A 27,778-nucleotide genomic window follows, 5' to 3' on the forward strand; every position below is an offset into this window, starting at 1 on the left:
CAAGAAGAAGAGTAGGTAGATTTGGATTATTAGTGGAAATATTTATTATAACCTAAATTAATTAGTTTTTAGGTAGTTTAATCTAATAAAAGCAGTAGAGGACTTTCAGGGGCGTAAATCCCATCATGCCAGTGCTCTAGGACAAGCGGAACACCCTTAAACAGCGGTTTTTGCGGGGAGGAGACCACAACAAAAACACACACCCACCAAATAATCCACGATTACTCATCGCCGAAATGTCCGGGAATCCTTTCGACAGCGATGAGGACCAAAGCTCCGCCAGCGGGGAGATCCTTGAGGGTTTCCTATGTCCCATTTGCCGTGCAGACCTCAAGTCCATCGATGTGCTCACTGATCATTTTGCCCGCCAGCACGCCGAAGAGGAGGCTGCCCTGAAATCCTTTAAAGACATCTTTACCAAGGCGAAGAAGAAGATCCTGAACCCCTTCGAGGATGAAAAGGGAGCAGCTGCAGCCTCGCCTGCTGGATCCTCTTCTTCGGGAGCCGCCAAGAATCCCAATGGCAACGGAGATCGCAATGGACCCAGTAATGCTCGCTCACGTCTCAATGTATTTAACCACATGGCGAGGCAACAGGCAGGTGCCGAGTGCTCCCACTTCGAGTACTTCCAGTCCATCCGGAATCCCCGCCTGGAGCGATATGCCAGCGAAACGAACAAGTTGATAATTCGGCTGCACCGCCTGCTGAAGGATCTGCCCGCGGATTCGGTGCAGCGGCGACAGCACGAACAGCAAACGGTTGCCTGGCTGGATGGCACTTCCGTGAAGTTGTGTCCCAGCTGCGCCAAGAGTTTCCACTTCGCGCGAAGACAGCATCACTGCCGCTTGTGCGGCGGCATCATGTGCAACGACTGCTCCAAGTTCCTGCCCCTCGAGGATGCCAGTTAGTTAGCCTAATATATTGAAATATAAGAAAACCTCTTAACCTTTTTATACATTATTCCGCAGTGCAACTGGCCAGTCTCTCCACCACCAGAAGTGAGCCCCTGCAGCAGCTGCATCAGCATGAGAACGCCCTGCGGCTGTGCGAGCACTGCCTTTGGCTGCTGGACACGCGAAGGGACATGCACGAGAGTCGCACGTGTCGCCCACTCCTCGTGCAGGTCTACGAACAGATTCGCCAGCTGCAGAAGGAAGTAACCCCGGATCTGGATATGTATCTGAAGATCATTAATAGCTTGAACGAAGGGGACACCATCTTTACGCTGGCCGATGCCGGTGCTCTGCGCGGTAAGATCGGTCAGGTGGCCGAGGCCATGGACATGAGGAGCAAGCGCATCCTGGCCATATTCTGTGAGCCAGGCAGCCGGGAGGAGGCCCTGAAGAAGGCCATTCGGTTGGGCTGCATCCAGGCCATCAAGGAGCGCATGCTTTCGCTGCCACCACTGCCGGAGGAGGCGCACATCCGTCAGATGCAGGAGCGTCGACGCATGGAAACGCAGCAGCGCATCCTCACCGAGCAGCGCATGGCCATGGAGGCCTACGAGCGCAACAACCAGGCCGCCAACCAGTCGGGAGTGGGAATTCCGGGTCCCGAAAGTGGTTCTTTCGCTCAGGGGGTAAGTAGATAGATTTTGCTAGCCAAATTACACCTGTTATATCTTCAATTTACTCTCCAGTCTGATCTTCAATCCCTGACCAACTGGTCCGCACCGCAGGCGGCCAGCAAGTCAAGCCTGGACGATCCTCTGATTGAGCAGATCAACATTATTAAAGGCTACATTAAGCAGGCGCGTCAGGACATGAACTTTGAGGTTGTGGAGACCCTGGAGCTCAATCTTCGCGAGCTGCAGCGTGAGGTGTACGAGCGACAGCGCCACTCGCAGGGCAGCACAGCCGCCTCGCCCACAGAGGCCTAGGTATCCTATCCAGTATCCTATATAGTTGAATATATAACCATTCCCGCAATGACAAATTAAATGCTTTACGTTACGCGTTTGTGGTGTATTTTGTGCGAAAACTGGAAAATCTGGAAGTATGTGCGTTTAACGACAACTGAGATTTCAAAATGCAAATATCATTGGGAGATCTAAAATCTAGGACTTTAGACCCACGGCGGCGATCAGGGCCTTGACCTTGGTGATGTAGGCGCTCTGGGCATCGGCATTGCTCAGCCCCTTTCGGTTGTTCCAGGCCTCCCACTTGGCCTTGCCCTTGAAGTCCAGGAAGCCGGGTTTATCTGGATTGGATTCATATTATTAATGGTGAAGATTTAGTGGGGCAAATGGCCAAAACTCACCTGTATTGCAATCGCCCACTGTGGCCTGCTTGTAGAGGCTGTAGAGCTCCAAGAGGTCATTGTCCGCTGGTGTCGTGTTCAGATTCTTCACATCCTCGGCCGCCTGGTTGAATTCCTGCGAATTACCCGGTTAATAGATCGCTCCTTGAGCATCAGGTGCCAGTTTCAAGTATGTTGCCCAGCTCACCTGCAATTCGGACATGATTTCTAGGATTTTCTATCTAGCGGAAGTCTTTGGAAAAAAATTGCAAAAAGGTAGGTCTAGTTAGAGGTGGGGGAACAACGATTGAATAAATCGATGACATTTGCCGGCTATCGATGATTTTTGCGCTGTTGGGAATCAGGGAACAACTACAGAGCTCTCTGCAAAAAGCAATATTCTAATTCGACTTTGTTAAAAATAAATAGCCCATACGCGCTATATAATTACGAAGCACACATTTTCTGTATAATTCAAAAATAATTTAAGATTTTTGATAAATGTGGCATGCAATAACTAAAATAAAAAAACTACGTTTTTAAATAATATAATATTTCGAAGTATTTATATTTGTTACACATTTTATATCTCTTGCATGATTCGTTTTTAGCCCACTGTACAACATGGCTCTCTCGCTCTCTCTAGATGTTGACCGCAAAAGTGAGAGGTTTATGCAATGAAGTTAGTGAATTCGTGAACTCTACATCTAAAATACAAAGGGATAATATAATTCTTATTACTTGTTGAATTGTATTTATGACTATGAAGACACACATTCAAAATATAATACATTTTTTTATTTGCCCGCTATGTCATTAGTTAGAATGCAAATTATGACAATAAGAAATCCCTGAACACTTTTCCCGACTCACAATAAATCACGGTTGCCACATCAAAAAATTTTGTTTGGTCAAAAAAAGATTAAAAATTAGCGAATTTGAATAAAAAAGAGCCAAACCAGCGGGGTATCAGACATTAATCACACAAATTACAAAATAAAGTCCATTATTAAGAAAATTAATTTGTTTTCTTCAAGATTTAAATATTTTTTATAGCTATTAGAAAAAAATTGCCAAATTCAATAAAAATGGGCCAAAGAGTCAACCAGTGCTACCATCCCACACAACTTCTAAATACATGAACTGGCCACTTTCCATGGATTGAGCTCCCCATAAACGCCGAGAGAAATCGGGTATTTAAGGCGACGACAGCGCTCTCTCGCCCACTCACTCGAAATGTTTTCATCCGCGCTGTTCGTGTTTTCGGTGCTCCGCTAAAAGTAACAAAAAGTGCACAAATCGCCGGGAGAAATGTTACATTAACGATATTTTGGGTTCCTGCTAATCACACGGATATATGGACTCTGCGCTATATAGTTCGCAACCCAAATCGGTGCAAATAACCGGATTCGCGCAACACAACGCGTCGCCTGTAAAAATCGAAGCCGAACCGAAACAATAACAAATGCGCTAAAGTGCTTACCAAATAATTTGCACCGACAGAAAAAAGCGGTGAAAAGTGAGCCAAAGTGATCGAAAAAGATCTGAAAAGGCCGGAAGAAGGGAGAAAGTGGATGGTTCAGAGTGCGTTTGGTTGATAAATCGGTAAAAATCGTTCAGTTCAGTGTTTTGTTTCTGTTGTGGTCTCCTTCGCAGAGCTTATGCAAATGTGGTAAGACACCGTGTTTTTTTGTTTTGCTCGACGCCAACTGCCTAGCAACTCGATAAAAAGAGCGCTAAAACCTGAAGGTTATAACATATTCGTCGGTTAACATATTCGAGATTTACAAATAACAAGTGTGAAGAGCTAACAAACACGCGTTTGAATTTGATTTTCCATTCTGATTTTTCCCAGTTCTAGTTCTTTGTGTTTTTTTGATGCTTCCCCCTTCTCGTTTATCCCCTGTTTGCTTTTGTTTGACTTTTCTGGCTACTTTCAGTCGCCCCGTCTCGCTCGCACACCGTGTATTTTCAGCTGTTGATCTATTTTTAGTTTCATTAACGTACTGCAAGTTTTTTAGATCCATTTATACGCCGCTATCTGTGTCAATTAGTTTGAGGAATTAGCGCAGGCTCAAAAAGCGTCAAATCAGCGTAAATAACTTTCATTTATTTACATTTCTGCGGGGAGATAAGCGGTTGCGTTGAGAACCCCTTGCATTTACTAAGCACTTCCTTTCAATGGCACCGATAACGCCGATGGAAGTTGACCCATTAGCCGCTAGGGAGAGAAAGTCTCCAAAATTTTCAAAAAATTATAACAATGAAATTACAAACAAAAAGTATTAAACGTTTTTTCTATATTAGGTTTTCCAATTTAAATAAACTTCATTTTTGTTTTTAAATTTTCAATCTTAGTATGAACTGTAATTAGATATTCTAAAATATTTATAATTTATGTCTTTTGTAAATTTTGTTAGCAAATTCTAGAATTTCGACTGCAGCTGTCTTCACAATTGAGTACAAATGAAGAGGGGTAAAAAACTGGGTTTCAGCCTTATCTGTCTTGAGTCTTGAGCATATGGCAAGAGGCCCACGACCTGCTCTTTGTTGTTTAGGGGAATGCGACTCATGGCATTTGTTTATTATTTACACACTTCAATTTAATGCCGGTAGTCATGTGATACGGGTAAAAGTGACGATAAAAATCGAACAATTACATACACATTTATTTTAAATTTGAAAAACATAAGTTGTAAATTACAATTTTGTAATCTATTTATAAATTTCCCTAGTATTGACTCTTTTTCAAATAGAGGCATTGCATCCGATTTGGTTTTAGCTTTCGGCTTCGGGTCGCTTGTTGCGTTCCCATTTATTTATTTGCAATCAATAAATGACGCATTTCATACAGTGGGTCCCGCGACTATCGCCTGTCTAGAGTCTAGACCTGTGGCATTATCATGGCTTGGGAATGCTTTCTCGATGAAACACTAATACCAGATGCTACTGATGACTTCACGAATATTTTTAAAAATTACTTATGTATTCTATTCGCTCATAGTGATATTTTTCCTCTTTATATTTGATTTCTGATCGGATCAATGAAATCGAAATTTGATTTCGGTTCGTTCGCCGAACTTAAGATTTTTATACTTGTTTAAACAAAAATTTGTTTTGATTTGCGGCTATTTGCCTTTGAGTTGGTTCCCGAAAGATTGTAAATCAAAATTTTAATGATGAAAACTCTGATACACAAATTAAGCCACTCAACTTGGATGCCACATTCATTAATTGCCAAAAAAGAGGAAGAAATTCTCTAGTTTGCTATCATTAGTTCTTATTTCATTTATCAAAGTAGCTTTTTTTTATTACTTCTTGGCTGCACGACGACGGACGGAAATGTTGTTGCAATTAGTTTATGTTGCCTTCTTGTGCAACCTCGGAAAAGTTCTCCGCAAACTGTTTCAGTGTCAGTGCCTAACAGTCGTTACCACCGAGGAGCCACCCACCCGCCGTCAACAAAATTTGGCACGAGAAAATTTCACTTTTATTGTGGAGAGCAAACCAACCGAGCGACAACAACCATCCTAAACCCTTATATCTACTATGTACTATATGGCATATACTATATGTGTGCAGATAGGATAGGTATCTGTTTTTTGGATGGGTGACTGAGGGAGTAGGTTTTTGGGGAACCACATTTATAAAACTGCAACAGCTGCAGTTATTTTTCAACTTGTTTTGTTTGTCGCTCGACGATGCCACTGCGATTTTTCTTTTGTCCTCATTGGGTCCTTCTCTTTCACTTGTCCCGTCTCCCTCTTTTAACATATTTGGTATTCGATTTTTGCATAGAACTCTTACCAAAAAAAAAAGCGTCCACGTGGAATATATTGAAATGCCATATGGGGGAAATGAATTCACATTCGATTTGATGCCTGAAAAATTGTGTCCGATTTCCGTTGAGGCGTACAGAAAAAAGTTCACCATTGTATGTCAGAAACAAATGAGTCTTTAAAGCCTGGGAAATTAAATGGGAATGCAACATACATTGTGAATTGGCGACTTTAAAAATTTAAAAATGAATATTTAAGGATGTAATATTTCTTAAATTTCTAAGACTAGGATAAAACACTTTAGGGTTTTGTTATTGAAATGGTACAATATTTAAGGCGATTTTAGTTATTGCATTTTTCTAAAGTACCAAACTCTTTTTGCACGTGCCCTACCCATGACATGACTTGGTCTATAGTCTATATTCTGTCCTCTGCCCCGTAGCTTCCTCATCTTTCCTGTTTTCTGGCCATCGTCTACAGGTAAGAAGGATGCATTTTAAGGAGGCAATAGGCGGCAGATGTTATTGTTTCCCCTCCGCTTTTCCTACCTGCTCTTGGCCTTTGCCTTGCGGTGCCCTTTTTTGAACTAAAATACTTCAACAAAATGCTGCCGCCAGAGGCGAGTGAGAAAAAATAATATAAAGCAAACGAATTCCTTAACATTTTATGCGTTGTTGCGTCATCGCACACGGAACAGTAGTGGTATTTACGTAGATATATACCCCCCAAACACAAAATCGTATGTGTATACGATCTAGTCTCATACTGTCTGAGTCTGGTTTGGAATTTAGTCATCTGCCGGTCTCCCGACCACAAAACTTGTTTACGATTTAGCTTTATTTTAGCGCTTTGAGCACATACAAACAACATATTTGAAAATTTTATTTATTTGTGAATTTCCTCCTTTTCTCACTCTGGCTGTCACCGGTTCTAAATGCCTTAATTAAATTTTAGTTTTATCGTAGTCAGTTTTATTTCCATCAGAAGCGGAATTAATTTCTGCTTATCGTCGCATTTTGGGTGTGGGGTCTGCAATCGGAAAATAAAATAAAATGATATTCGTTTAAATTGGCACACATATTTATTTAGGTATATAGCCAGATAGTTCTTGGTATCGAGTATATGTAGATGATTCCTAGTTGGTTGACTTCTCATGCGTGAATGTTTTTGTTTCGTTTTTTTTCGCACTGATTTGAAGGCCGTGAGAATGCTACTGAGTCTGGTTTTACTATTTTTATTGAGTTTTCTTCTCAAATATTTTTCACCATATAGCGTTGTCTTAATTTTCGATCTTGAATGCCCCTTTACAAAGTGTGCAATGACGCGTTTGGCTGGCTGTGGTCACGCTTCACTGCCAGTCAGAAATTTATTTATAAAGAACATCTTTCTGCATTTACGGCATCAAGTTCTCTGATAAGCAAAGATGCCCAAATCGTTTAAAACAATAGCAGAGTCAATAAAAACCTTCATGTTTTGGTAGCTAAAGTGAACAGTTTAAATATCAGTAAATTTTGGCCAAAGAAGAAACTAAAATAGTTAAGTTGAATATTATCAACTACATATTCTATTGTCTGACTCACATATCAAATTATTCTTAACTATTAAATAGGATTAAATGTATAATTTTTTAAAAGCTTGGTAATCTAATTTAAACTCTTAACCATTAGAGTGTTAGTAAGCTGTAGACTTTTAAACAAACTAACCAAAAAGCTTATAACAAAGTTGTTAAATAACTTTTGATGTAATATGACATGCGCTACCTCTACTAAAATGTAATTTTCCCCTTTTCTGGGACGTAACCTGTTGACTCAACTATATCCCCCAAGTCGAGTTGAGTCAACTATTTGGAAGCATGTTAATGTCAGGTCATAATCCTAAGGACCGCCTGTCAGGACGACACTCATTTGACAGCCTTGCCCTCCAGTCCCAAACCCAATTTGCAAAGAAAAGTGTCTGGAAAAAGCAGTTGCGTGTCTTTTTTTTTGAAGGTTGGACAAACTATTCCGTTGATATATGATGATGAATGAAGGGGGAATATGACATTTTTCTGGCTTTAATGGAGCTTTCAGCCAAAAGAATCCTCCTTTTTTTTACGGGGGGGTCAGATGATAATGAAATTAGCAAGTGAAAGGCAAAGGCAACCGTCATAAACCGACTAAAAAAGACTTTTACGACAGACCAAATGAAATGGAAAGTGAAATGAATGAATGGGACCAAAGGATAAAGTCGTGACCAGTCCATTACCATTTCGCTACATTTGTCACTATTAATGTCGCGTTAGCAGGACGCGACATTTTTCTGGGCGGAGTAATTGCACACATGTCGTCGAGTGTACGTGCTCAGCGCTCTTTTTTTTTAAACCTTTCAAATTGATTAAAAAAGGTCAAAAGGAATAAAAAACCAAGTGGAATAAACCGTGAAAAAACGAGCGCGTAACTAACTGCTACTGGTATTTTTAACCGAATGCATCAGCCAAAGTGTTTGTTAATGGACAACATGGCAGGAGCTATGCCCTTTTTGCTACTCCACCTCCCGTTTTAGACACACAGCACACATGGCGGATGTGTAATATGCTCTGACAGGTCAAACAGAGAAGCGCGCTGCACATTTTATGATATTTGCACACTATGGAGAATCCACAGGCCGCATCGCCCACTTGCCCCCTGCCACTTTGTAGTCGATGCTCTTGTGCACAGCTGGTGCAGTTTACCATGGGCGAACGCGACTAGGTTCCCAGTAAAATTGAGAGGGTTGTAAAACAATATAAGCAGCTTAAATTTTTAAATTGTATGCTCTTTAATTGATCTCACAAAGCGAGAATTTTAGGAATACTTAAGAAAATCGATTTAAGTTTATACGTTTTTAAAAAAACTTTTTTGAAGCATTTTTCAAAAACTTTTTTGAAGCATTATAATTATTAGAATTATTTTGTATTAATTGTAAGTTAAATAAAAATTCCTAATAAAGAACCACTTACACTTGAAACAAATTTCTACCCAATCTAAAAATTACATTTTTTATTTTGTAGGAATACAGAGAAATAACATTTTGTTAAAGAGTTCTTCCATACATTTTTTTTTATTCATTTATTGTAGTTTTTTATAAATATTTATTATTTATTTAATTTTATTTTAAGGAAACTATAAACGGCTATTTAAAAATGTAATTTATTGGTAACAGTTGTTATGTCAAGCAACATAAGAATTTATTCCACTGTGGGAGCGGTTTTGGGGCTCGTTCGCCAAGATAAATGTAGGCCAAGACCAGAGACGAATATGCATTTCGGTTGTGCCGCCCCCGTGGCTCCTGGTCCTTCCTCTGCTCCTGAATCCCGCTCCTTTCCTTGGCCATCCCATCTCCTGTCACTTTGAGTGAAACGAAGGCGTTGGCCGCAGCTTGTTGGCCCATTAGCTCACTCTTTCTGCCCTTGGCCATATGAACATACGAGTATGTGTGTTTTTGTGGGGTTGCAACCACTTTGAAATTAATTTCCCTTGTGAAATTTACGTATACGTAATTGTAAGAACTGCCCCTTACCAGTGCCTTGCATAAAACAGCATGGAAAACGCTGCAAGTGACCCAAATATTCTACAGATGGCGCCGAAACTGCTCCCGGTGCATATGAAATTAACGATTCCATTTGGATTTATCGCACATTAACCATAAATTGTGTGATTCAATTAACCCTTGTTGATTAATGCGGGCTGGAAGTGGATACTCGATGAAAAATAATTAATTTGGTTTGTCATTCTTGATTAAATATATTCTGTACATCATGACCCTGTTAAATGCCGGCTGCTGTTGCCAAGATAAAAACGTTCAAAATATAACTTATAATGTTGAAGTGTATTTTTAGTTGAACTGAACTTTTAATAAATAACATTTTGATCAGCTTTGCGATTTTCTGTTTCTAAGAATTAAGTTTTTGGACAAACTTTTCATTCTTGAACAAGTTAACAACTAACTACACGTGAACCTTTCAGCGAGCTAAAATCATATTCTTTTAACTTCTTCTTCTTTTTTTAAACTTGTTGGAAATGGCATGCGAAGTTTTCCATTTTTTGCTATTTTATGGGCGAGCTTACTTGTCAAACGCACACGAAGAATGTCAAATGAAATTTGTTCATTATTTTCGCTACTCCCTATTTTTTTCAGAACGAGTATTGCGTGTTTTTAAGTAATTATGCTTTGATTCTCGGATAGCTGTATTTCTTTCTAGAGCTCCAGAAACCGCGTGGCAACAAGGGGTTAACAATTGCCCGAGTTGTGACATTGACAGTCTTCAAACAAAGTGACGTCATCATCCGAAAAGTGGAACCGGAATCAAAAAAAATCGTGTGACATGCACCCGTGTGACATCTATGTATTTATAGCGACAATTGCAGCAAAAAAGTTAAAACAAACAAAAAAAACAGGGAGAGGTCTGCAAGCCAGCGCAATAATTCTGAGATTACGAGGTTCTAAAAAAGACCTAAACCTCAACAGAAAAGTGGACACTAAAAATAGAGCAAGTTAAAAGTGGGTAGAAAAAAAAGGAAAAGCTCAGACCACTACTCGCTGGACATTTGTAATTAATGGTAAATTAATGGCCCCCAGGCACGCGGCAAGGGAGGAAGAAGAACGGACTAACTGGACAGAGATTAGTGGACTTTGTCAACGCTTTTCCCACTTTTTCGACTTTTCCGTTTCTTTTCCGCCGCTGCACTTGGGAAAATAGAATTGCAAATATTATTGCAAGATGCCAACGCCCAGACAAAGTTCAAGTGGCCGGCAGACTTGGCAATGAAGCTATGAAGCTGCGCTAATGAATGTCGAGGGATGAGTTCTCAAGACGAAGAAGGGGTTGTGGATGAGGATAAAGGTCGGGTTGAGTGCGAGATGATAGCAGACTGGCAATTGAGTTTCTCTCTTGCAGCTTAATTTCGTTATTCATGTAAGCCGCTTAAGATAAGACACTTCATCTTGGTTATTCAGAAGCTTTCCGAAAGTTGAAATGACTGGGATTATAAGAATATTTAGTTTTAAAGCACAGTTCAGTACTCCAATATTACACTTTAAATTTTAAAAAAATATTACAATTTAAAAACACAATACTATAAATCATCCCACAATATTACCGCAAATTTATCAGCAATTTGTAAATTTAAGAATGATTCGAATCAAAGGAATACTTTAAAATCACGCATACGCCATATGGACTGTTCCCTAAGAAAATTTCCCCACCAGCTGTCTGCGTTCCATCCAAAACACATTTTAATGTTTGTTTTCAAGTGCCAAAACATGCATTTCATTCGCATTAACCATGTCAAACAATAGCAACATTGTGAATCTCAATATTCACAGCGACATTGAAGTGTCCGTTGCAAATATGTGTGCCAAGTTAACCCAATAAAAGCACATGCAAACGGTACTTATGTTTGATATTGTTCTTGTTCTGATGAAGCAAATAGAAAGACAATAAACATTTGGATCAGGATGGTAATGGAAACTCAAATCGAAATTGAAACAGAAACAGAGAACGGAATCAGCAGCAACAGGCCAAAGGAGAAAAAGCTACCCCCAATGGTTGCGGACTGACAAGAGCAGCTGGCCTCTCGATTGGCATATAGATATCTGGGTATCCATATACATTATAATGCCTATATTATAATGCCAAACAGCAGCAACAGTAGCAGCAGCTCGGCAATCAGCGATGCGTGCATGGCAAATGAATTAGTAGCGAATAACACGCGGGTTAAACCCTCTTCTTCTGGCATTTCATATTCATTGTCATTGCGGGTGGTTGGGTCCCGGCCCCAAAAAGGGGGTGTGTGCTTTGGAATGCCTTTAGGCCCATAATCAAGCCCCAAAGCATAGAAGCAACACGTGTCTCATTCAATTTTGATGAAACGATGCGGCGTGCCGCTCTCTTCTCGCGGATGGAAGTGGAAATGTTCTTATTATGTGGCTACCACCAAAATATTGTAATTCAATAAATTTTTTAAAAATATAATCAGTTCCATCTGTCTAAATATACAAGTGGTGTTGAAATAACCTCATAAAAAATACTTGTGAATATGTTTTAATATTTATTTGAAAACGCGAATTCTTTAGGATTAAATTGCCGTTTATCACACTCTATAATCAGCTTTATTAACTTTACTGATAGAAAGCAAAGATATATTTTAGTTTTATTCTTAGCTCCTTTATAAGGTTTTTTAAAGTTTAAAATAACTTATATCCTCGAGTATCAAGTAGGCTTCAACAATTTCAGCATCAAAGTTGTCTCCTTATCTTTGGTACGCAAACTTTTTGCTGTGAATGTGTATTAAACATCCATATAGACAGTCGCATTTCCATCAGCATTATTGTGCCATTAGACATCTGCTCAGACGGGGGATCCCCTGCTCTCCCCTCTCCTGGATTCCTCAGCAACCAGCATTTATTTTGCTGAAATAGTAGAGTGCTTTTTTTTGTTTTTTATATGCCTACTACAGCTTTTTATCGCCATTTGGGGGCTCTCCCCGCTCGTTGTTGTGGTTCTATCATTCTTTTTTTTTCTGTCTAGCTGAATCTGTTTGTTTGCCCAAGGGCGGCGGACAGGGGGGGCGTGGTGGGTGGTTTTGTGGGGTTAGGTGTGGCACCACTTGAGGTTTGTCGGCTCGGTGGCTCAACTGCCAGACCCTCTCTTTTTTTTATTTCCTTTTTTATTTGGATTTTCTGCCTCTCTTATTAGCCATCCGACATTATGTCGGATATATTTGCGTTGGAGGCGTGGGCGGATATTCTCTTTTCCCCTCGATTTCTCACTCTTTGCTGCTTTCCTTGTTTGCTCCATTGTTGTTCTTATTAACCGAGCCAAAAAATGAAGAATTAAAAAGTTTTGTACATGCCAAATTACGTCATGGCTGTTGATCTTTTTTCGCCTTTTTTCCCCATTCACTGAAATTAGCAGTTTTGTTGATGTTTTTTGCTTGTTTTTTGCATTATTCTCGCCTTGTGTATGTGAGGCATCAGGTCAGGAATTCATGCCACTTTTCGCTAGCTAGTGTTATTCAACCGATCGGATGTGGATGCCTGACTTTCAAAAATTTTTAAGTGGGGTAAAAAAAAATCATTGAAAAAAAATATAAATAGTTTTTACTGATAGGCCTCAACGTATTTTTACGCATTCTGTTTTTATTCACTCGATTTGTGAATCTTTTTATCTTGAGTAGAAAACGAAACAAAAATTAAGGCAATTTAAAAAAGTACCCAAAAAAAAGTGGGACCGGATCTTAGAGTTCAGTCGAGATATCTAAAAATATGTAAATTCCAAAAAAGAAGGAAAAAAACAATATCTCCTTAAAAATTATATTTAAAATTGGCACAATCTATATTCTTCTTCCAGCTTTCCTTTCGCCATTATCCTTACCATTCTCGATGGCTTTCTTCCTTTGCCTCAACAGTTTCTGCACCATTAATTTAAACCGTATTCGAATAAATGCCACATTATGTGCCATTGAATGTCAATTACACATTTATCCATAAGCCAACTTTACGGGGACCCCCGCTTCCTCGGTTTTACTCCTTAAAGCTCGAGTAGCGTGGCCACTCCTCGCTCCTTTTGCGATTGGAAAATTTACAAAAGCGGAAGAGGAAAATTGAAACTAGCCCCACCCAATTCGGGATAGCGTGCGACTACCGACTGCCACGCCCACTTCTTAGCACGGCTGGATTTTATTTGTTTTTTTTTTTTTGCCAGTGTTAATTAAAAGTGTGTCAATGTTTATATCCGTAAATTGGTTTTTGTTCCTTTTGGAGTCCAACTAATTAAGGACTTTAAGACTTAAATTGTTAGCAACAGGCTTTTCTAGGGTTCCTTTAGGTGAAATTGAATTCTAAATTAATTCTTTCTAATCTTTCAGCTGCTCTGCGCTGCTTGTGGCAACAAATTGCACTCGAAGCTGAGGCTTTTATGAATGCTACTGGGTCGGAGTCGGAGTCTGAGTCCGGAGACGCATCTGGTGGAGAACGGGGCGGGGAGCATCCATCAAAATGGTCTTCAGCTATGCGTGCATGGTGCTTCAGCGCATCGTGGTGCCGGCGGTCCTGGTACTCGGTAAGTAAAAGCTCTATAAAGACCAGATCTGAATTTAAAACAAAAAATTAAATTGCAAAAAATTAAAAAATGTTAAACTCTGAAATACTTAACCATTTGTAAAATACATTTAATGTTACAGAAAATAAAAATCTTTAAATGAAATGGTTTTTATTTTTTTATAATATTTTTGTTGTTAGATTCTATAATACCTCTGCCTTGTTTCTTAAAGCAAGAATACAATATTTTTAAGTTTAAAAAAATTTAATTTACTTTCGGCCGTTTTCTCGTCCGTTTGTTAAATTTAAAGTACAGTTAAAACCTTAAAATCGTATGGGAAATCAGAGTTTTAACCCTACTTTAAATTTAACAGGAGTAGTTTAGTCAAAAAAAATTAGATTTTTCTTCTAGAATAAACTGACATTTAATAATTTTCTTGATCCTTTAGCTGCGCTGATGCGACCAGTGGGCATATCCTTTGTGTACCTGCTGATGTTCTTCATTTCGCCCTTTGTGCCGCTGGCCACGCGTCGCAACTTCAAGGGATCTGTGACCGCCTTCTTCATCATCCTGCTGTCGCTGAGCACTTTGGTCCTTTTGGGTCACATAACGCTCCAGATCCTGGCGGTCAGCCTCACGCTGCCGATCTACAACTGTTCGTTCAGTGAGCACCTCCTGCGACACATTGGCTTCGTGAGCTTTATAGATCTAAAGTGGGTTATTTATAGCTTACTTTTAACTATTTATTAACTATACAGTTCTCCCGTTTTAGGCCATTTGCCATAGTCGAATGGCTAGTGCCTGAGGTGCTGGTTTTCGCCACCTCCCTGGGATCCTACCTCACCGTTAAGCGAGTGGCCTCTCAGCCCGTCGGCACCGAGCAGTTGGAGAATGGCGAAGTGCTCGATGGACAGCCGGAAACCGGCCAGTCCTCCTCTCAGCCTCCTGCCACAGATGCCAATGGTGGCGAGGTGCCACAGCCCACGGCCACCACGCCTTTGCAGCAGCAGCAACAGCAGCTGAGGAAGCGCGTGTCCATGATCAGCCAGCACATCCACTTCGAGGGATTGATCAAGATCTGTAAGTAGATGAATTAATGTTACATTAATTGTTGTCTAAATCGAAATATAGAGACTGTAATACAGAGGGAAGTCCCAAAAATCTCCTATTTATATTTCCAAGAAATTCAAATCTTAGTGCCAACTTTAAAGAAAGATTTCAAAGACAATCATGAATCAAAAATAAGCAAAAGTTCCTAAAGATAATTTCAGATAATTTCGATAATAATTCGATAATTTTTCAGAGAATTTCCGGTAGCGATTCTTTAATATATTCTTACACATAACATGTACATTTGTTATTTTACATCATTTATATTACACACAAAAAAATTTGCTTGGTAAAATTGACCAACAAAGATAGTTACGTAACTATTAAAATCGTTATAGTTGTTTTTGCTTTGGGTTGGTGTCTTTGCTAATGGTGTGTATTTTGTTGTTGTGAAATGACTATTTACTTAGTAGAATTGACAATTTTACTGGTTGGGGCCTGTTTGCAGAGGGTATTATGATTTCAGTCAGAAGTTTGCAACGCAGTGAAGGAGACGTTTCCGACCCCATAAAGTATATATATTCTTGATCAGCATCACAAGACGAGTCGATCTAGCTATGTCCGTCTGTCCGTCTGTCCGTCCGTCTGTCCGTCTGTCCGTCTGTCTGTTTCTACGCAAACTAGTCTCTCAGTTTTTGAGCTATCGGGATAAAACTTTCCCAAAAGTCTTCTTTCTATTGCAGGTAGTATATATGTCGGAGCCGACCGGATCGGACAACTATATCTTATAGCTCCCATAGGAAGGATCGGAAAGAAAAAACTTTAAAAAATTCTAGCTTCGGTGTTTTTTGAAATATTACCTTCTACTTTTGGGGATGTTATTTTTTAAATATTTCTGAATTTCGAATTAATTATTTAAAAAATCGGACTACTATATCATATAGCTGCCATAGGAACGATCGGAAAATTAATGGAAAAGTAATAGGAAATAAATTCTAGCTTCTTAGGTTTTTATTGTATTATCTTCTACTCTAGGATATGACTCTTTTTAAATATTTCCGAATTTCAATTTTAATTGGATCAAAATCGGACGACTATATCATATAGCTGCCATAGGAACGATCGGAAAATTAATGAGAAATATTAGAAAATTGAACATTTTTGCGATTTGTTAATTAATAGGAATGATCTGCAAGGGTATATAAGCTTCGGCTGGCCGAAGCTAGCTTCCTTTCTTGTTACAGTTGATTTTACCAAGTTTTTTTTTGTGTGTATAAGCTTTAATATATTATAACACAAATAACATTTATAATAATTATGCTTTTACTAAATACTATCCTTTTTACATTTTCATTGGTGGTTCATTCCAAAAACATGTAATTTCTGAGACACCGACTGATGTTTCAGGGGGTTTTTAAACAACCGCCCCAGAGATTTCCGGGACTCCCCCCCAACGAGATGTTTTTCAATCAAAATTAATGAATCGCTTCCATCGACAGCTCCTCTGTTCTGCCTGGCCACGTTGTTCTTTGCGGCCGTGCTGCGTCCCTCGGTGCCAGGAGGCTTCTACTTTCTCATTTTCCTGCTGGCCGGCACCTACTGGGCAACCTGCCAGACGCTGCAACGGTGCGTGCCCCATCAGCGCCATCAATTCCGGACACATTTCTGACTTTCCCTTTGTATTCTCGCACCTTTTTTTTGCAGGGGCTTCGCCTTGTTGCTGCGCTGCGTGATGGTCGTCCTCGTGCTGCACTCCCTGTCCATTGTGTCCTACCAGACGCCCTGGATGCAGAGCCACCTCAATCATACCACCCTGACAGCCCGGTAAGTGGGAAACAGGGGGCCTCACTGTGCTGGGTATCATCTGACATTGTTTCTTTCTCCCCATCAGTTTGATTGGTCTGGAACCGCTGATTGAATCCTACTGCAAGCCGGATTTACGATTGGTTCTCTACAACACTACGCTGTCACTTGACTCGTATCTCAATCCGTTTGCATTGTTTTTTGCCTATTTTGCCCTGGCCCTGACCACCAAGCATCTCATTAAGCCGCGGGTAAGTTTAAAGTCCGAGTAGCATTTGCTAGGATTATGCTACTAAAGTCATAGGCTTAGATTAACAAGACTGAAAACTAGTCGGTGTAGTTATAAAATATTCTATAAAATATATAATATAAAATTGGACCTCTAAAAAACGGTCAGTAGCAAATATCAACCAGAACGGATTGACATAAAAATCTAAAAAAATCGCATTAATTACTAATAAAATATATAAGTGAAAATAATATAAAATTATATTTCAAAATACTAAAGCTATTAAATTGTCTAGAAAACTAGCTTTCAGTCTTACTAACCATCTTACTTACCATCTTAGGGACCTAGTTATATCTGCTCTCAATTTCTGCTCTTCTTCTGCTGCCATTTGCATCCGGATAAACACTTTAATTTCAAACTGTCTAACACAACAATCTCTGCACCATAAAACACTCCTAACACCTAAAAAACGTCACTAACACAATACACTGAACACCGGAACACTGAACCATTGAGCCACTGCTCTTAGCTGGAATCGAAGCCGGCCACCGCATTTGGCCAGCAGCTAGATTGCAATAGCAGCAACATCAACAACACCACCGGCAACAAGGTCAATCGCCAGCTATCGCTGCTCACCTCGCAGACACCGCGCGGTCGTCGGGATGGGTCCAATCCTGGCGGAGGTGGAGCCACCATTACCACCACCACCACCACAACCGCCACCTCGGCCACAATCCGCAATCAGCGCTTGAGTGTAAGCGAGCGAGTGGATTGGGATTAGGGTTTCCTATTTCGATCTGGGTTCAGCGTGTGAATGTTGAATATTTTTATAGGGGTTTTGGGTGCACTGAGAAATTGAATGGGTTTATTAGAATCAGAAAGAAAAGAGACACGAAATTCCCAATAAGCCGGCTGACCTGAGCGACCGAAAAAATATAATCCATTAGCATAATTTGATGGAAAACTTATCTCACCTGGAAGATTTTTATTTGCATTCTCCTTTTTCAATTGCATTTTAGGGGTATCTTTTTATTACAAAATTGTAGAACATTTTATATGACTATGTAAATTAGGTGGATAAGCTTTATTAAATAATTATATAATAGTTAGGATCAGGGTAAAATGTACTGCAAACACTGTACACAATTAGTGAACCCGACTAAAACCCAACTAAATGTTTGTCTGTGCTTTAACTTTTAACCCCCAAAAACTCTGCCCAAATTAAGCCGATTTCTTTGCGCTTTTGCTGAAATCTGACCAATTTTTTTTTGCGATTTTTCCTGCTATTTTTCTTTTGTATGATTGTTTTTTCTTTTGATTTTCGTTTATGCTCTCTCTTTTATTACTTCCGCTTTAGGTTTCTTTGCGCCGTGATCAGCGTGCAACGTTGAATGAACCGACTGAGACGACGCCTGTACGTAAACTAACTCCACTTTGCGCCCAATACTGTGTATCTTTCTACCCAGCCTAACCACTAATCATTAGAATAGCCTCTCTAGTCTATCTCTACCTCTGTCTTTCTATGTATCATTTGGATTAAGCTTTCCGAACTTTCGCCATTTGTCTATGTAAAATTGTTCTCGTCTAACATCTCTAGCGATCTATAGTACTAATCGTCCTAGTGTATTCCTCAAATCATAAGAAATCCTAACCAATTGTATGAACCTAACATGATACTAACTGCGTAAGTGTGACTGTATGTATGTGTTCTGGGCCATAGAGCACCGCTAAAGCGATCCAAAATTGTTTGCCACCTCGACATCAACACCCGTAGTTGCCCTAGAACTCTAGAACTCTTTGTATGTACATATAAATATTAAAATTAGTAAGCTGAACTCTCTGCTCTATGTCTGCATCGGAGGTTTTAACTCGGAGCTAATTAATACCATCACTTCTTATATAGTTGGTGAGGCAGAGCACGCGAAAGGCCCGTACACCTCAACCGCTTGAAGGTGGATCCTCGGTGGCGGCCACTGGAACTCAGCGGGGCAATGACATTCAGCTGGACTCCTTGGAACAGCGATCGGAGCAGGAGAACACCACCACGTCCATACTGGATCAGATATCATATGGCTTCGTCAGCGTGGGAGGTTTTATCTATCAGAACAGCTATATATTCACCAATATTCTAATGATGGTAGGTCTATTTGTACTATAATATCTCCTTAATATTAAAATTTGTTCATTGAAATATTAACTATAACAAATTTTACTTTATTACTTTATAGGCCTGGTCCATAGTGTACCACAGTTGGCTGACTTTTGTCCTGCTACTCTGGGCCAATGTGCTGTGGATGATTCCAAACCAGCGAAAGGCCATGATGCGATCCAGTCCTTTTATAGTCCTATATGCCGAGGTACTCCTAGTTGCCCAGTATATATACGGAATGGATTTAAACAACGATGAACTGCCAACAAGCGTTCCCGTAAGCGATTGCGTCACTTAAATTTTAAATTAAATTTAATTAAGTGAAGTATTTGCAGACCGCGGGCATCAACCTGCAGCAAATTGGCTTCGAACGACCCATCGAGAACCAGATGCGTCCATGTGTGCCGCTGATCGTGAAGACGGCCTTTGTCCTGATGTTTTGGGTGACATCGAGGCAGTTCTTCAAGGAGAAGCGCGATCGAAGGAGGGACAGCACCCTGGCGGATATCATTGCGCCCCTGCAAATCACCGTGGGATCGGCTGGTTCCAGCTACCTCATCAACGACGGCAAGAAGACCTCAAAGTTCCTAAAGAAGGCCGGCGATGTGATCAAGAATCTACTGGTGCGCCTGTGGATCTGGCTACTGGTGCTGGTCATCTTCCTGTGCGCCATCACTGGCGAGAATATGACCGGCTTCCGCATCTGCTACATGGCCCTGTTCCTATTCTTCTTGCTGGTCTTTCAATCGTCGTCCAAGGCCTGGGTCAAGATCATGTACGGTTTCTGGCTGTTTTTGATCTTCTACGCCATGTCCATACTCATATTGATCTACACATATCAATTCGATAAGTTCGATACGTACTGGAGGGACTACTTAAATGTTTCCGAGACTCTGTAAGTCCCTATTTAATATCTTAAGATATAAAAGTTGTATCAGAAAATAATTTAAAGATATTTATTAGTGTAACTCATAGAATTTATTACTAGACATCGGATTTTAGGTGAAATCGTTTTTTTTAAATACGATTTAAAGCCACATTTGATTGGTTAAAATTTTTTTACAAAAACCTCAATTAAGTTTGCCCTAAATCTAATTATATCTTAATAAATAACATTTGTAACCAATCAACTGTGTCTTTAAATCGTATTTAAAAAATACGATTTCACCTAAAATCCGATGTCTATTTATTACATTGATCAGCTAATTTAATGGCTATAAAACGTAGAGTACAAATAGGAACAAATAACATGAAATACATAACAGAAAGGCTGTTAACCAATTTGTATAACTTTTAATAATTTAAAGATAAATATTATAATGAATCATTGGAGAATTTCCTATCTAACAAGGTTCTTTTATTTTTCAGACAAAAGGACATCGGCCTCAAGCGCTATCAGACCAAGGATCTGTTCCTCCATTTGGTCTCGCCCACGATAATTGTGATCCTGACCGTGATCCAAGTGCACTATTTCCACAGCCGCTTCATCGCCTCGTTGCAACAGCAGTCGGTGGCTGGTGGATCGGCACAACAGAAGCCCACGGAGACAACTGCCCTGGAACCGGCGCCATCCAAGCGTCGTGGCAGCGCCGGTTCACTGCGTCGATCGCAGGGTCCTTCGGCGGAGGCTGCTCCGGGAGCCACCACCGATTTTGAGACATCTGTGCGAGATTTGGTGCGCATTTCGTTCCGCAAGATCAAGAACAAGTCGGAGTACATATTCAAGAACTTCAAGGACGTCTTCTGGCGCTTCCTGGAGCTGCACATCATGAAGGCTGTCTACATCGCAGCCTTCGTGTGCAGCGTTAGCGAAGTCTGCGTCTTGCATATTGTCTTCGTGGGCTTCTGTGTGCTGGGCGCCACGTCGCGCAAATCCATCCAGGTGGTCATTAGCCGGCTCATCTCGTTCATTGTCACCATCATTGTGCTGTCCAAGATGATCTACCAGATCGAGTACTTGAACAACTCGCAGCATAATGTGATTTGTGTAAGTATATGACTTGTTAGGAGAGTTCGGAAAATAACACACACTGTAAAAACTTGTGTTATTAACATGTTAAATGTCAAAGTGTTAAGTTCAAAAAAAGGTATTGACTTGTGTGTAAAAAATTGTATCCTACATATGTTAGAAACATAAATAACACACGCATGTCATTTGTGTTATTTACACGCCTTGTTATTAACACGACATGTTTTTTTTACACAGCGTGTTTTTAACACAATGAGTTTTTGACATTAAAAAATAAAAAAAAATTCACCGTTTCCAGAGTATAAAAATTCATATATGCTTTGAAATGGTTAAAACTAACATATGAGATATCATGCCCCATATTCATTTTCCCTTCGACTCGTTAATGTTAGCAAAATGTAATGTAATGTAATTTTCATTTGTGTTAAAAAGATAGTGTGTAAAAAACACGTCGTGTTAATAACACATTGAGTAAAAAACACAAGTGTGCTAACAATTATTTTTCACATTTTAACCCTTTTGTATTTGACACACATGTCAAAAATTGAGCTCACACTGTAAAATACAATTTTTCATGTTTTTAACATGAGTGTTAATTTCCGAACCCGGCTTGTTAGGAGGATTCTTATAATAACTTAATTCTTAATTGCTCTTTTTAGTCCGACAACAGGACCGCCAACAATGTCGAATGGATCGGTCTCACGAAGGCCGACAAGGTAACCGGTGGTCTGATGAGCCTGCTGCGCACCTACATTATCTACATGGTTATTGTGACCATGCATGCCGTGATCACTCTGCGCCAGCTCCAAATGCGCGCCAAGATCGGAGCCTCGAATGTGCCACCCACCAAGCTGCTGTTCCCCCATATCATTCGTGCTGATGCCGAGAAGGATCTGGTGGGACTGGTCAAGTATCTCCTCAACTTTGGCTTCTACAAATTTGGCATTGAGATATCGCTGATCGCCCTGGTCTCCACCATCACCTATCGCCAGGATATTGTGGCCGTTGCCTATGCTCTGTGGCTGGTGGTGCTGCTGCTCCTCAGGAGATCGCAATGCGCCAAAATCTGGGGAGTTTTCCAGGCCTTCTTTGCCATCTCCATATTGACACAGTACATAGTGCTGGTCGGACTGCCGCCGAGCTCGTGTCTGGGTAAGACTTGAAATTATCAGGGAATGCAAATATGTTTTATGAGTTCAAAAAAATTTAAAGTCCAAACAGCGTCCAAAAAATATGGAAAAAATACGCAATGAAACGTAATCCTTTTTTTTCCAATTTTTATAATAAAAATTAAAGATAAGTCCTATTTTCAATTTTTATAATATACATTGAAAATAACTATTACTCTCGAATTTGTATAATTAAAATTGAAAGCAAGTCTTATTCTCCAATTTTTATTTTAAAAATTGAATATAAGTCTTAATCTCCAAATTTTATTATAAAAATTGAAAATAAAAATTGAATGCACATATCTTTTGAACCAATTGGTATATTGCAAAAATATAAAAACAGGATTGATGTTCGAGTCAATACCTTTCATATGAGTTATGATACGACCATGTCCAAGGACATTTTTAGGACTTAAAATGGCTTTTAATGTTCTATATATGTAGCTTCTATGTTCTGTGGAAGTAATAAGGACATTTTTAGGACTTAAAATGGCTTTTAATGTTCTATATATGTAGCTTCTTTGTTCTGTGGAAGTAATAAGACGTCAAAAAAACCATGTAGTACCAGAAAATCGAAATGATAGCTATTATAAAAATTGAAAAAAAGAATCTTTAAGTTTGATTGAATTTAATTAACTTTGCTCTATGGATTGCAGTTTATCCCTGGGAGGGTCCCTTTGGCGAGGGCATTCAACGCTGGACAATGCTGCCGGGAGCCCTGCACTTTAACCACGTGCCCAAACTGATCTTCGACTTCATCGTATTGGTCATTCTGAACCGCCAGAAGAGCATCTTCTGCATCGAACAACGTTATGCGAGCAACGACGACTATCCCGGTGGCAGCAATCGCAGTGTGATCGCGGATATTGCCCAGCTGGGACGCGTTCCCTTCGACAATCCCACCCACGACTTTTGCTCGTACATACGCAACTATTCGGACATCCTGAAGAACGGAGTGCTGTGCGGCTTCTATTGGTTCACCCTAGCGGTGGTCTTCCTCGCGGGCACCAATATTGCCGATCTTCTTGCTCTGGGCTACCTGATCGGAGCGTTCATCTTCCTGTGGCAGGGCTCTGACTTTTATCTTCGGCCCATTCACACCATCATCTTGCGCTGGAAGTGGCTGCTGGCCTTCAATGTGTCCAACATCCTCATTAAGACGACCTTCCAGATGGCTGGCTGTCTGTACATGAAGCAACTGACCACCGGATGCTGCTGGTTGGTCCACATGCTGGGCATCACATGCACGAGCAGCGTGACCAAGGAGCAAATAATGCTTCCCGAGGAAACGGATTTGGTGCTGGAGCCCGGCCAATGTCCCAAAATCACCCACCAGGTGGTCTTGCTGTGGGACACGATCTGCTTTGCCTTCATCATCTTTCAGCTGCGCATCTTCAAATCACACTACTTCTGTCACATCATCACGGATACCAAGGCAAATAATATCCTGGCCTCACGGTGGGTTTACTAAATAGCAGGGACCGTAATCATTATAAGTGATATAATAAAAATCAATATTAAATAATTATTTATTGATTTTTATAAATTTTACTCCATTTTAATAATTACTTGTTGAGCTTTATTCAATCGCTCAAAGAATAATTATTATAATTGTGAGCGAAAAAATATCGATCAAAAAATAATGATTATTTTTTGAGCGTTATTTTTTCGACCAAAGTACGATATCTTTTTTCCCAGAGGTTTCTTTGAAAAAATGTTTGCGCAGCATTATAAAGTAAACCTCGACGAACCAAAAAAACCAATTTTTATATTAGAAAAAAGTTTACAAAATAATTTTTTTAACTTGAGCGATATCATACAAATAGTAGCCGATTGGTATAATTCGTTTGCTCATACGGCTTTTCCAAGTGGATAATTTTTTTGTTTGCAAAATACAACGATAATAATTATTTACGGCCCCTGCTAAATAGACGTATATTTTTCTGGCTAATTTCTTAACTTTTTTCGCCACAGAGGAGCCGACATCATTGAGAGCCTGCGGCATAAGCAGATTGCCCATCGCCACGACCATGAGAAGCAAGTGCTGCACAAGATCAAGCGGAAGATGGAGCGCATCCGAGCTACGCAGCAGAAGATGCTCCGGCCCTTGGACAAGCAGACACACTTTGATGGTAAGTTATTGGAGCATCACATTCAGGGGCATTTTTTCTCCCCTTTCTGGCATTTATTTTTTGGCCTTCGTACTTCTCGTCGCGTTTTTTTGCAATTTCCCTTTTTGCATTTTGAACGATGGAAATTGTCGCGTGTGTGTCATAAATTAATTATTGGATTCCTCGAATGAAGGGCAACGCACGCCCACGGAGCAGGCCATGTCCGAGGTGGCGCCTTTGGCCCACAACAGCAGCTTCACCTCCTGCCAGGGATCAGGTTATCTGACCCCCGATGAGCATAGCTCCGCCAGCTCAGCAACTTCGTCGCCAGCGAGGGCTTCGATCCTCTCCAGCAGTGGCAGCAGTGTGGAGAGCGTGGACAGTGCCGATGCTGCCGTGATCATCGAACCGGAGATCAATGTGATGCCTTGTGAGGAGTTCACGGATTATGTGGATGTGCAGTCGGTTAGCGAGGAGGAGGCAACGGTGACGGCACTGCCCAGAAATCCAACGGAATCTAAGGACTCTCAGGGTAAGGAAAATACCTTCAAGGACCTGGAGTCTTCAAAGCCAACCACACCGAGTACGGATGCCTTGTCCACTCTTCTCACCGAGGGATTCTTGGAACCAAAGAGGATTTCCCTGGGACTGGCTCCCTCTGAGTTAAGTGCACCAGTTGGAATGAAAACCCTGGCCCCGCCGCTGGCTGCCTATGCCACTGCAATGGCCTCCAGTGCCGCCAGTTCCTCCAATCTGACACCTAATCTTCGTCGGGAGCATCGCCGCCAGTCGTCAACCAATGCAGCTGTTTCCTGGAACGAGACGGTCTCCATTAAACGATCACCCATGAAAAAGCAAATGGTAAAGTGGCGAAATTCAGGGATGCAAACCGTTTAGAAACGTTAAAAGTCAATTAGTCAAGGGTTAAAATCTCAAAATAGATGTGTCTAAAAAATTTTTGAATTTATAATACACCCAAAAAAAAATAGATATGAAACGTAGATCGATTACACAGGCCGACAAAATGTGACATGGGTCGATGTCCAGGCCTGCCACCATTTTATTTCGATAAATGAGGCTTTTCTAAGCATAAGTTGCCACTACGCCTATAGTCCATCAGCTCTGGTATTTGCGGTATCTTTAATTTAAGAAAATCACAAATTTTCTTCGTCTTTTGGGATATATCTTCAAGAGTGGTCAACCAATTTTGGTTATCTTTTCGGAATTAAATAGTTACATGTCTCTTTTATACGGTCGTTTTGGAAAATTCAATCTATCTCAACTATCTCAATTGTTTTGGAATTTTTAAAATTGTTTTTCTTACTTCCTTCACAGTGACAATTCACAAACAGTGCCCAAACATGTCACAATTTTAAATATCATAATTCTAAACGATCTAAGTAGTTTTGCTTTGAGTATAAGCACATGAGCGTAGCCTACTAATCTTTGGGGGCTGAAATGCCTGAAGTGTAATCCCCCTCCAGCTTTTAACTTACGCCCATGTATAAATATTTTTAAAGCAAGGGTCACTTGTGTTCAAAAATAGTTATGCGTTACGTAAAATAGTAACAGGTTTGGGCACTGTTTGTGAATTGTCACTGTGAAGGAAGTAAGAAAAACAATTTTAAAAATTCCAAAACAATTCACAAAAACCTGATGAGTGTCCTAAAAATTAAGGACATAAGGTGTCTTTGGATCAAAAATGCATCGTAGAAGAAAATATTTTTATTTAATTTTTAAACGCTGTTCACAAATTAAGATTTTTAAACTTAGCTGTGACTTTAAAATTTTGAATGCGCCCACCTCCTCGTGTGGTTGAGATAGATTGAATTTTCCAAAACGACCGTATAAAAGAGACATGTAACTATTTAATTCCGAAAAGATAACCAAAATTGGTTGACCACTCTTGAAGATATATCCCAAAAGACGAAGAAAATTTGTGATTTTCTTAAATTAAAGATACCGCAAATACCAGAGCTGATGGACTATAGGCGTAGTGGCAACTTATGCTTAGAAAAGCCTCATTTATCGAAATAAAATGGTGGCAGGCCTGGACATCGACCCTTGTCACATTTTGTCGGCCTGTGTTATACATTATTAAATAAAGATGATTATTTAAAATCCATTTCAATTTGATATGAGGCCAGGTAAATTTGACCTGGTCGAAACGAGTATTTCATGTAAAAACGATATGGGTTTTTTATGACCTGAAATTTACATGGCCATATCGATTTTACGGGATATGTACTTTAATTAGTTTCAATAATTTAAATAAGTGGAAAATTTCCAAGAATTACGGTCGGCTTGCATCCCTTGAAAAACCTATTTGCCTCGATCATTCATTTTTTCCACAACCCAAACAGTCTGCGGATAAGGAGGAGGTGGTGACCATGCGCCACAAGTCGCTGCATCGTCGCCACCAGAGCATGGGAAATGCCAGCTACTCATTGGACGAGGCCTCACAATCGCAATCGCAGCGCAAGCGCCTGTCCAGCAATTTATCCGGAGTCCGGGACGAGACCGCTTTGCGATCCGCCCAAAGACCCCATAGCTGGGGACCCGTGGGTACGGCCTCCTATATGGAGTCGCTGATGTGCGCCTTCTACGAGCCCGCACTGCTGCATGGACCATGTATTGGATGAATCTTTACTCTCAAATAATTATAATAGTTTTGCTAATCTTTAACGAAACTCTGTACAATATAAACCGATTTTATGTGCGTGATCTCTAAGCTAATAAATTCGATTGGGGTCGTGTGTAGCAGACCCCAAGCAACTGCCTCTATGAGTCTGACCTGTAAATAACACCAATCTAGATTTACTTTGCTCCCAATTACTTCTTTATGGTGAATGAAGGCGTAATCAGAGATCCTGAGCGCTTCTACAAGTGTATTATAAATATTTTCATCGATCTCCATGTGATTTCTAGAATCGAATTCTTAAAGCTTCGGGGGTTCAGTTATGTTGTAAATCAAGATCTTTGATCTGCATGGAGAACAAATAAAACTTTTCTAAATTTTTCCTAATTCTTTTTTTTAATACTTTTTAAAAATATCTCTTTTATTAGTTTATAATGATATGGAATCTAGTTTTACCGCATTTAATTTGATTTACCAACTCTAAATAGATCCTTCTTTTATAAGCATATTGAATGCCCTGGGATCGGTTCAAAAATATACAATTTACAACATTTCAAACTTCGGCTAGCCGTTGCTAGAGTTAT

The 27,778-nt window shown here is 40.1% G+C and overlaps 3 protein-coding genes across 9 annotated transcripts in view; 2 read left to right on the forward strand and 1 right to left on the reverse strand.

The window, feature by feature from the left end:
- Positions 1 to 69: 69 nt before the first annotated feature.
- Rbsn-5 (Rabenosyn-5) lies at positions 70 to 1,958 on the forward strand. The gene is made up of 3 exons (XM_044394902.2): positions 70 to 903; positions 969 to 1,579; positions 1,640 to 1,958. Exons 1-3 carry the CDS (start codon positions 237 to 239, stop codon positions 1,877 to 1,879), a joined length of 1,518 nt encoding a protein of 505 aa, XP_044250837.2. The 5' UTR covers positions 70 to 236; the 3' UTR covers positions 1,880 to 1,958.
- On the reverse strand, positions 1,944 to 2,569 carry Acbp1 (Acyl-CoA binding protein 1). Its single transcript, XM_017143055.3, has 3 exons — positions 2,447 to 2,569; positions 2,260 to 2,374; positions 1,944 to 2,199 (listed from the first exon to the last, which is right to left on the reverse strand). The coding sequence occupies exons 1-3, from the start codon at positions 2,459 to 2,461 to the stop codon at positions 2,057 to 2,059; spliced, it is 273 nt and encodes a 90-aa protein (XP_016998544.1). The 5' UTR covers positions 2,462 to 2,569; the 3' UTR covers positions 1,944 to 2,056.
- Positions 2,570 to 3,476: 907 nt separating this feature from the next.
- The window catches only part of Piezo (piezo type mechanosensitive ion channel component), a 33,481-nt gene continuing 9,179 nt past the window's right edge, over positions 3,477 to 27,778 (forward strand). For 4 of the 7 annotated variants that reach the window (XM_070216007.1, XM_070216042.1, XM_070216087.1 and 1 more), the window contains exons 1-15: positions 3,477 to 3,910; positions 13,904 to 14,097; positions 14,525 to 14,789; positions 14,849 to 15,156; positions 16,626 to 16,752; positions 16,831 to 16,950; positions 17,018 to 17,180; positions 18,516 to 18,572; positions 19,062 to 19,295; positions 19,387 to 19,584; positions 19,643 to 20,202; positions 20,676 to 21,294; positions 21,936 to 22,428; positions 23,102 to 23,903; positions 24,420 to 24,577. In XM_070216007.1, the coding sequence (XP_070072108.1) occupies positions 14,034 to 14,097; positions 14,525 to 14,789; positions 14,849 to 15,156; positions 16,626 to 16,752; positions 16,831 to 16,950; positions 17,018 to 17,180; positions 18,516 to 18,572; positions 19,062 to 19,295; positions 19,387 to 19,584; positions 19,643 to 20,202; positions 20,676 to 21,294; positions 21,936 to 22,428; positions 23,102 to 23,903; positions 24,420 to 24,577 (4,168 nt within the window). In that variant the 5' untranslated portion in view covers positions 3,477 to 3,910; positions 13,904 to 14,033. Of the gene's footprint in view, positions 3,911 to 13,903; positions 14,098 to 14,524; positions 14,790 to 14,848; positions 15,157 to 16,625; positions 16,753 to 16,830; positions 16,951 to 17,017; positions 17,181 to 18,515; positions 18,573 to 19,061; positions 19,296 to 19,386; positions 19,585 to 19,642; positions 20,203 to 20,675; positions 21,295 to 21,935; positions 22,429 to 23,101; positions 23,904 to 24,419; positions 24,578 to 24,749; positions 25,418 to 26,919; positions 27,188 to 27,778 lie in introns of all 7 variants that reach the window. The other 3 variants (XM_070216031.1, XM_070216066.1, XM_070216147.1) reach the window with 2 other exon arrangements.

The sequence above is a fragment of the Drosophila takahashii genome, chromosome 2L (genome assembly GCF_030179915.1).
Source record: "Drosophila takahashii strain IR98-3 E-12201 chromosome 2L, DtakHiC1v2, whole genome shotgun sequence".
Classification (NCBI taxonomy): Eukaryota; Metazoa; Arthropoda; class Insecta; order Diptera; family Drosophilidae; genus Drosophila; species Drosophila takahashii.